Consider the following 10507-nt stretch of genomic DNA (forward strand, 5'->3'; position numbering starts at 1 on the left):
GGGACATGAGTACCAGGAGGTGAGGCTCATTGGACCATCTTGGAGGTTACCACAAGGAGTGGTTACTTTATCTATTTATTTCGTTGAGGTATAATTGACATATACCATTATATTAATAGTGTTGGGTATACAACGTAATGATTTAATATTTGTATACGTTGGGAAATGGTCACCACAATGAGTCTAGGTAACAGCCATCCATAGATGGTTACTTTAAAGCCATGGGATTAGATGAGGCCGCCTAGGGAGCGAGTGTAGAGAGAGAAGACAATAGGATTAAGTCAACATTTAGAAGTCACAAAGAAGAGTCTGAGAAAAAGCTTCCAGTGAGGTGATGCCTTTGGGAGCCCAGTAGAGAAAATATTCCCAAAAGAAGGGAAGGCTGAGAAACTAGGATAATAGCTAAGAAATGACCACCGACTTTACACATGTGCAAAATCCCTTTCTCCTTGGAGTTTCACACAATTCAGATGTAAGGGAAACAGAGGCAGTTTAAAGCGTAACTATTTGCAGCCACTTTTGAGTACCAGGAAGTGGCATCATTTATTACTTGGGGGCTGTGGAGCTTGTGCGGGAAAAGACCTTGATAATCTCTTTAGGTCTGAAAGGTAAGGTTCTCCTAGCATCAGTTCTGGAAGGTGAGGTCTAGACAGAGAGCTGAATTGCCGTGCATAATAAAGTAAGATGAATGGAGCATCTGAGATCACTAGCAAATTTAAAAAGAAGTGTGACTTCAGAAAGCTGCATACGGAAGCAAGTCAGCTGAAAATGACATAATAATCTTCTGTGGGCTTTTGCACCCAGTGCTGGAATGCCTCCAGGTTTGCCTGACTCTCTCCTCTCCGTTCTGCTCCTTTGACGCTCCTTGCTCATCAGTTCCCCTGGTTTCTCCAAAACATTTTGGTTACACACAGTAAATAATAATAGGACACAAATATTGAGTACTTCTAAGTGCCAGGGACCGTTCCTACTGTTTTATGTATGTTACCTCACTTAAGCTTCACAAACTCACCCCACTTTAAAGATCAGGAAACAGAAGCAGGCAAGAGGTTGAGTTACTTGCTATTAAGTATTAGGGTCAGAATTTGAACCCAGTCTGGCTTCAGAGATCAGGCTCTTAATTGTTAAATCTTGCTTTCGTTTTCCTTTCAGGGTTTTGAATTTGGCAACCCAGACTGAACCACAGTCTACTCAGGCTTAGACTTTGGCCACCTTCTGCCCCAACCCAGAACATGACATCTGTTATCGACTTGTGGGTCTACCCCACCCCAAAAGAAACCCCACCCTGGGCCTTGCTGGTGCCCAATAGGAGGAAGGCCATCAAAGCAGTGTTTGTTTACGCCCCTGTGTCCTTTCTTATGTGCTTCCTCTGTTCCCTTTCTCCCTTCTCTGGTTTCTGTATGAAGCATTTGGTTGCCTCCTCACAAATTTTTCTTCCTCCAAGCGTCCTTTGAACTTCCATCCGCCCTATCTCACTGTATCCCTGTTCCCAGTAGATGTCTATCTCTGCCCTCAATTGGGAACTCCTCCAGGCAAGGACCATATCTTCATTCACCTTCGAGGCTTGAGTTGGGCACACTATGGGAGTTCATTAGTGTTTCTTGATTGAATGAAAGAAAGTGCTAGAAAAAGAACAGGACAAATGTTATCCCGTGTAGTGCACAGTACAATTTTTTTTTGTAACCTTGATGGGCTGATGTAAAAAGGAAAGAACTTCTAAAAGAATCTTCTTAACTTAATCTCCCACTTCAACATCTTTATCTCAGTGTTTATCTAATGCTAATAATTAGTATTTCACAAACCTCTCTCTACGCCCTTGACACTATTGTTGGAGTCAAGGAGGTACACACTTCACGTTATTACCATTCATCTTTTATTAAGATTAACTTTTTAAAAACATGCTACTTGATCAAAGTCCGGTGATTAAAAATATGTTCCAGGTCACTAGAAGAAAGTTTATTAAAAGACTACTCTAGGTCCAGGAAGAGGTAAGGCAATTTTGATTTGTTATAAAGACCAACATTTCCACAATTATTTGTAATTAAATTTTGTTTCAGAAGGCCAAAAAAGGCTCAAAGTGAATAGGGAATCCAAAGAAAATCAAACAAACAGAAATCAAGATTGAACGAATGTATCATCTTGCTCTAAAAGGAATAATTTCTACTTGTAAATTTCTTGTTCCTAAGGAAACAATCATGGGGCAGATCTTGTGAAATTTTATATTATTTCTTCAATTTCCTGAACTTGGGAGGAGACCACCTCACCATTCACCACTTCCTGCACAATTGTCTTGATTTTTCGGGCTCTGGTAGGATCTAAAGATAAAAATGGAACAAAGAGGGCAAAAGTTAGTGTTTCAAATACTCATCTGAAATTAGTTGTTTAACTTAAGCTTCTAAATTAGGTATTGACTGATACAGTCCATCAAATTTAAACTTTCAAAAGTGACTTTTGCATTCTAAACGAAATGCATTTTATTTAATAAAATGTATTCAGTGTTGTGCACAAATATTTTTCTTCTTAAAATTTAAAAAGTGTTTATGATTCTCATAATACTTTGGAGATTTTTTTTTCCTTCCTGAGCTTGCCAAAAGTTTTACCACAGAACAGACTACTCATTTTTCTGCAGGAATGCATAAATATTTTTTCTTTGCTCTGAATACAAATATACTTTAAGTTTAAATTAGTTAATAACACTGCAATATTCAATGAGATCTTACAGTTTTAGTCATTAACAGATGTGATTCTGACTTATTCCAAGTGCTTCTTAGGGAATCTGCATACCTTTGGAGGAATCAGTTGACGGTGCTTGAGAGTTGGAGGCTGTCACAGAGGAACTTTCATCCAAACAGTCACTGTAAAGAAAACAAGGGAGTTGATATCACATGATGCTTTCTGGAATGAGAGGGAATAAGGAATTTGCTATTTGAGCTTAAAAAATGACCAACTGGAGAAAGTATTATACATTTCTTGATTAAGAATGATTGAACGATGCACCCTGAGAGTAATCAGCTGGTGCAGTGCACCTTTGCTTTCCAACCCTGCCTAAAATGGGCTCTTAAAGTGAAGCAAACTGGCCACTAATGGAAGATCTGGTTTCCTGATTTACAGTCCTGAATTCTTCCCACTAGTCCAGGCTGTTATTACTTTTGGAAAGTTCGCTACAGTAGGTCTGAGGTGATTGCGTGGCTGTGATTTGATGTCATTCTCAGCATCGGGGCATTAACATCAGAACTCAGACGGTTGATTTTTCTAATACTCATCTGCAGTATGCCTCTGTCTGCGATGCCATTGTCCATCCCAGCATTTTATTAACTTTTATCAGGGAAGATAACGGGTGACAACACTTTGCACAATGTAGAGCATTTAACAAATCTAAGGCATGTCTTTACTAGATGTGTTATTTTCTGTCAACTAAAGAACCCTTCCCACTTCTATTGCCCCCAAACTGCATCAGTGTCCACGGGCCGTCAGCCATTGAGGTTATTTTCAGCCTCAGTTATCTATTCACCTTTGGGCTTCTCCGTCCAGCAGGCGGCGGTAGGTCTCGATCTCCAGCTCCAGATGGGCCTTGATGTTCAGCAACAGCTGGTAGTCGGCGCTCTGGCGCTCGGCGTCACCGCGCACTTGCAGCAGCTGCTCCTCCACGTTGCCGATGAGCTGCCGCACCTGGGACAGCTGGCTGTAGTAGTCGCCCTCGGTTTCGGCCAGCGAGTCGTCCAGGGATTTCTTCTGCACGGGGGAGGGAAATGGCACAGACGTAACAATGGAGGGGACCGAAATGCGGAAGGCAGCCAATGGCCTTACTAATTTGGATGCAACATTTCCTTTGCAAGGCGAAAGGAAGCCGCGTCTTTTGGCGCGCGCCGTACCGTGGCGAGCTGGGACTGGAGCTCGATCTCCAGGGTTTGAAGCACGCGCCGCAGGTCGGTGACCACGCTCTTGCTGGACTGAAGCTCCTCGGTGTTGCTGCTGATCTCCTTCCTGAGCTCGGCGCTCTGCCACAGCAAAGAGGGGGGAGGGGACGTGAGCCAGCCCTGCGCCTCTCCCCGGTCTTTAATGCAAATGTATCAACGCCTTTTGTCTTTGTTAGTGGTACCTTTTCAATGAACCAGGCTTCCGCATCCTCCCGATTCTGCTGGGCTACGGCTTCATACTGCCCCCGCATGTCGTTAAGGAGGCTCGTGAGGTCCACTCCGGGGGCAGCGTCCATTTCTACGCTGACCTCGCCTGGGCCGCCGGCCCGGAAGCTTTGGAGCTCCTGGGGACAGCGAGTGAGAGAGAGGGGCACAGGGGCCCATTGTCACTTTCGTGGGCCTCTTCCTCCACAAAACATAGTTGGTATAAAGACAAACCTATCAATATAATATATTCAAACATTTTTAACCTAAAATTCGTATTTTTATTCTGATTTTGAAAGAACTTAAGACACTTTCACGGGCCCCTAAACTCACCACGGGTCCTGGGTGCCGTGCCTACCATGCCTGATGGATGAGTTGGCCCCGCTTCTTGGGGCTCCACAACCTTTACAAGAAGGGAAGGCCTGGTGGAAAGGTACCCGGGGTTTTCAACTACAGCTGCCAAACCGAGGGCTGCAGACGGTCCCTGGGCTTGCCCACTGTTTGTACCACAGTCATTGCTTTACAGTGGAAAGCTTTTTAGGAGCCTAGTGCCAGGGTCATGCATGATTACTTATATACATTGCGATATATCAGAGTTCCATGTGTGTATTACACTGGGTATAATTCATTTCTCTAACATATATAACAGTCTGTATTATTGGTAGACTTTTATTTTTGAACTTTAAAAATACTATATCTTTTTCTTGATAAGTATCTCCTTTTATTTTCTATGACTAAAAGATTAATTCTTCAATCCTTCCAGAGCGTTTTTCACTAGATAGCGCAAAGTCAGCCTTTTAACATTTTTTCCCCAGCTAATGAATAAAAATACTATATTTTAAGAAATCACTAAATCAGGACAATTAAAATTCTGATTGTCCTTACCAAATGATGAAAATGACAAAAAGTGCCTCTCACGTGTTAAACTTTAACAGAAACCACCACCACAACTTCAAAACAAATGGTCATCTTAACAGGGGGATAGTGTATCATGCATATCTCTTCTAACTCCAGGTTTATAAATTTGAAATTGTAATTTTTGAGTCTGGTAGAAAAAAGCAGCTTAGAGAACTGTGCTTTCTGGCTCACCTCTTCGTGATTCTTCTTCCGGTAGGCCAGCTCCTCATTCAGGGTCTCGATCTGCATCTCCAGGTCGGCTCTGGCCAGGGTCATCTCGTCCAGCACCTTGCGCAGACCGTTGATGTCAGCCTCCACGTTCTGGCACAGGGCCAGCTCATTTTCGTATCTGAAAACCAAGTGCAAAACAGTCCAGGGAATCAACACACCCATTTGAATAAGCCCCCTGCGATCTTCAGGGCTGTTTTGCATATAAATTTAGCAGCATTGTAATGCATGAGACTGTTTTTGCTTTTCTAACTTTTTCTTTTCCTTTTTTTAAATGACAGGTTGCTACTCAGTGGGAGAGAAGTGAAAAAATTAGGAAGTGATACTTTTCTACCAGCGATGAACCGCAGTAGCACCGCATCCCAGGCTACCTCTTCCCGTCTGGCTGACTGCCTTGGCTATGAACAGTAAGTAGCAGCCCCTCTCTAGGTGGAGTTTCTGATGGAATCCTAAAAGTGGTTGAAAATTAGATAATAATTAGTCATCTTGCTTAACCTTTATTCATGGTTTAATTTAAAAACAGTGATACTTCTTTAGTGACTCGTACTGAGGTTCAGGATCATCACCACTGCAACATCCTGTGAGGAAATTTTGCAGAGCAAAAAGGACGTTAGTATTCTCTCCTTATGTCTGACGGTGGTGTATGGGAAAGGAGGAGGCAATATAAAAATAAATGCCTGGTTAATGCTTTAGTTGTATGTGTCATCGGGAAAAAGGTCACTTCATTTAGCGCCCAGGCAAAAGCATTATTCATTCATTTGGATGCATGGAAGACTGAGGTTTAGGACTCTGGTGGAATTATCATGTTGCAACATGAGTCAATAACAAATGTCGAATATGAAAATCCGTAGCCTTGGGTTTAAGTACTTTACAACTAAGGACGTGTAATGTGAGTTGTGTTTGAATCTCGTTACTTTCTGATAGAATGCCCAATGTGAATTTACCAAAACATTAAATGTATGGAGCATGTGAACTGCAGAAGGTTGGAAATATTTGCCGTCAATGAAGGCAGGAAAATAGAGAAAAAGAAGAGATCCTGGGGCCTGTCAACCATCATCAGTCTTTCTTTTATTCTACTCACTTCATTCTGAAGTCTTCGGCAGCCAGTCTCGCATTGTCGATCTGCAAGAGCAGCTGGGCGTTTGCAGTGCTCTCAGAAATGATCTGGCCAAACAGGGGAAGACACACAAAGTGAGGTCGTACAAGACAGTGTTCTGCAAATATATCTTTGACAGGAAAATTTTAGGTGATGTTATAATGCTATTTTATTAAGGGTTTAAGGCAGTTAACTTTTAAAAGAAAATATGTATAGAGAATATTATTTAAAAATTAAGAAACATACATTTCCCCCAGAAAAGGTAGTGTAAAAAACAATCACTTTATGGCAAATGATAAAATGAAACTAAATATCTTAAGATGAGAAATTATTCCAAATACAGTTGAATGGAAAGATATCTAAGTTTTAGGTGATTTATGACTGTAAAATATTGAAATAGCAAAAAAGAAAAGTAAAAAATAATTCCCAAAGCCCCTCTAAAAAGCCATTTTGTTACCTTATTCCTGAGGTCTTCAATCAACAGTTGATATTTACTATAATCATTCGGTGGGTCTCCAGATCCTCGTATTTCGTACCATTCTCGAATTTTGTTTTCAAGGTCAGCGTTAGCCTCTTCTAGAGCTCGAACCTTATCCAGGTAGGAAGCCAATCTGTCATTAAGATTTTGCATAGTTTCCTTTTCTGATCCAGAAAGAAGGCCTCCATCGTTGCCAGAGAGAATCCCTAGAGAGCCCCCTCCTGGGCTTCCCCCAAATCCAATCCCCAGGCTCCCAAAGCCACCTCCCCTGCCTCCTCCATAACCAGCGCCCAGTCCTCCTGCAAAGGAACTTCCAGAGCCACCACCAAAGCCGGAACTAGAAGCAAACATGGAAGCAGCTGTAAAGCCTCCCCCATAGCTGCCTCCAAAGCCAAAGGCACTTCCCCCGTAGCTGCTTCCAATGCTTGAGGCAGAAATACCCCTGGCTCTGCCCAGTGTCACACTTTGGGAGGACAGCCACTGGGGCATCCCAGAGGTGTGCGCGGAGAGTGACATGGTGCTTCTCGAGAGACCCACAGCCAGGGATGGTGCAGTGTCAGCAAGACAGGAAGGCTAACCTTTTATAGGTCACCGAATGGGTGTTGCCGTTGAAAAGTTCACTCTCTCCATTCAAAATATGTCTCCCCTCCCCCCAACCTTTTTTGGCCAGCTCAACAAGAAAATGGTTTACGCACATTGACAATTCATTGGTATAGAACTAATTGAATAATTGTTCCCATTACATATTTGTGATAGAAAGAAGAAATCTGGGTGGAGTACAGATAGGTTGTCATAAGGAATTTTTCGTCTCCAAATTATTCCATTGCTTGTATTCTCAGCACTGCCCAGTGTCTTATGCACATTAGGAAAGCAAAGAGTGACTGCTGAATGGATAAAGTAATGAATATTTCTTTCTAAGTCTTCAGCTTCTTAAAGTTCACTCATATTTCCTACCTGTTTCCTTTCGAAAACTCAATATAAACCATCTGATCATGATGTAGTGTATCTTCTGGCAGAATATCGTTTCAGAAACTGTTGTGAAACGCACTAGTGGAAGGTGGGGAACAAACACATTTTCCAGATTGATACCGGAATTTAAATTTTCAAAGATTTGAAAGTCTTGTCATTAGGTTGTTGCATGGTTTCTCTTTTTCTTTTTTTTTTTCTGCGGTACGCGGGTCTCACTGTTGTGGCCTCTCCCGTTGCGGAGCGCAGGCTCCGGACGCGCAGGCTCAGCGGCCATGGCTCACGGGCCCAGCCGCTCCGGGCACGCGGGATCCTCCCGGACCGCGGCACGAACCCGTGTCCCCTGCATCGGCAGGCGGACTCCCAACCACTGCGCCACCAGGGAAGCCCGGTTTCTCTTTTTCTGATTCAGAAAGAAGACCTCTTAAACATTGAAAAATGCTATTTTTGAGTAGACTATGATAGTATTTCCAGCAGGTCTTCCTTTACATGAAGTTTGACCTTCCTAGTAAACTCCATGAAATCAGGAGCCTTGTCTGGTAGTTCATTACTCTACCGCCAACTTTGCTAGTGTATCAAAAAACAATTGATCTTTTTGTTTATGGAAATTGTATCAGTGCTCGTATCCTCAACCCCTTAACCCCCAAATATCCAGATATTATCTGCTCTGACTCCAGCCTCCCTGAAGGTGAGGTTCTTCAATTCTGTGGATAGTCCTGTGAACTGCTAGAGCCAGCTGTGCCCACTGGTGATTTGGGGGCAAATGCAGAGAGGTTGCACTTGAAGCCCATGTCAGACCTCTAGAGTATCAGTTCTGGCAAATGGGAGGATCTTGTGACCCTTTTTTTTTTTATCACTTTCCTAGGAAGAGGAATGATGAACTCAGAGTGAAATCCAACTACAACTTCCTTTTACCTTTTCATAGAAGGGAGATAGGCCAAGGGACATATTTTCTCCTAACTTATACACTTCACAAAGAGCAAGCAAGTGGGATGTCTAAATAAAGGGGTTTTTAAGCAAGAAATTTGCAGAATTTACATATTCTCATTCACAATAGATATAGAGAGGAAGCAGCCATCCAATGCAGGCTCAGCTTGAAGAGAGGGGCCATGATCCATCCATTTGTTCCATTCCTTGAGAGAATGGAAACTTGTTAAGTGGAAATGCCAGGGGCCCCAGCATTATACAGATTCCTTTAAACTATCACCGGCGTTACAAGCGTTTTTTTCTGATCTTGTCCTTGTTTGAATCATTAGTAGTTATTGTGTACTTAATATGTTCTAGACATTGGGCAGTTGAACTACAGACATTATTTTTAACCTTTGTGGCAACTTCTTAAAGTGAATATTTTTATCCTGTTTTACAGAAGAGCAATCGGAGGGTGAGGATGTTAAGTGACTTATTCAAGGCTACACAGCCAGGAGATGGCCAAGATAGGATCTGGGTCTGCAGTGCCTTCTATACACAACACAACCCTGCTGCTTACAGTGAAAACAAAAAGGACAGAGGGTCGCTCTGACCCCCAAATCATGAGACTGGGTTTCTGCCCTGCACATCAACCAGGAGTTTTAGCTCTTTCCTTTCCAAAAAAGCTTTCTCTTTGAATTTCATTTCTCAGTGTACAGCCTGAGACCCGGTGATCTACTCTTCATGGTTTATCAGAAATGGCATCACAAATGAAATCTTGGGAACCTATAGGCAAATGTGTTTTTAGTTATACTTTTTGACATGTAACCGCATCTCCAGAGATCTTATGAAGTACTAGTTAAACTTGCACTTCCCACCCAGCAACTTGACATTATGGGTGTAAATTATTAGTCACTCACAAGTAGCAACCCCCTGAGACAGGATGAGTCCATTTTATTGCCCTAGAAATGAAAACAGACTATTACTTGCTTACAGAGTCAGAAGGAATGTGCCAAATTCAGAATTGTAACTTCATGATATCACATAATACGGGAATATGATTAACTTGAATTTTTGAACTTGGAATCAATTTAGTGCTGAAATGTATACTTTCCAACTCTAATGCTTCTATGTAAATTTTAAATAATCTTGTTCAATATCTATACATTATGTTTACACATTATACCTTCGTGTTTCTATACATATATATTATCCTAGACTGTAAGCTTCTCAGGCAAGGGCTATGTCTACTTCATTTTTTATCCTGAGTCTTAGCCTAGTATTTGGCTAAACTTCATTTTTGCACGCTTAGAGTTATTTCACTTGAAAGGACTTAATCCTTAATGTATTTGAATGTGTCATTTAAAATTCATTTCATTTGAAAATGACTTTGCTCTAATTTACTGGTATGCTTTGACCAAGATTTATTCTGAATCCAATTATGAATGGGGAGCAACTTCAGAAGCTGAAAAGAGAAATATTCCTTCTTCAGTGGCTTCTTTTTGTGGGGGGAGGGAAGGCTAAGCTAAATAATTAAGCCTCTATTTTAGAGTTTTTAGAAGTGAAAGTAAATTCCTTTGACAGCTGTAAAAATACAGGAAGGTGGGAATGTATAAAATGGGCTTGTTGGCAAAATGATTACATAAGTTGAGGCACAGAGGAATACGACTACAACTTGGGTGACTGTTCAAAAGAATTACATCTTCCATTTCTGTAGGGTTTAGAGAATATTCAAAATGAGGATTATTATTTATATGGCATTTGTAAATCTCTAGATTTTTATTAAGTAAAACATGTGCTCATCTTCTCATGTCA

General features: G+C 41.7%; 1 protein-coding gene and 1 long non-coding RNA gene across 2 annotated transcripts; one reads left to right on the top strand and one right to left on the bottom strand.

Moving 5' to 3' along the window:
- Nucleotides 1–2133: 2133 nt before the first annotated feature.
- Nucleotides 2134–7390, bottom strand: LOC113613764 (keratin, type I cytoskeletal 12-like). The gene is made up of 8 exons (XM_027094723.1): nucleotides 6800–7390; nucleotides 6328–6410; nucleotides 5211–5367; nucleotides 4100–4261; nucleotides 3873–3998; nucleotides 3512–3732; nucleotides 2785–2855; nucleotides 2134–2315 (listed from the first exon to the last, which is right to left on the bottom strand). Exons 1-8 carry the CDS (start codon nucleotides 7334–7336, stop codon nucleotides 2218–2220), a joined length of 1455 nt encoding a protein of 484 aa, XP_026950524.1. The 5' UTR covers nucleotides 7337–7390; the 3' UTR covers nucleotides 2134–2217.
- On the top strand, nucleotides 3725–10507 carry LOC113613768 (uncharacterized). Its single transcript, XR_003430357.1, has 3 exons — nucleotides 3725–3926; nucleotides 5528–5653; nucleotides 9153–10507. It is a non-coding gene; the product is annotated as an uncharacterized LOC113613768 (long non-coding RNA).

Source organism: Aethalodelphis obliquidens, unplaced genomic scaffold, assembly GCF_003676395.1.
Source record: "Aethalodelphis obliquidens isolate GAN/ISIS:26980383/991018 unplaced genomic scaffold, ASM367639v1 scaffold89, whole genome shotgun sequence".
Taxonomy (NCBI): Eukaryota; Metazoa; Chordata; class Mammalia; order Artiodactyla; family Delphinidae; genus Aethalodelphis; species Aethalodelphis obliquidens.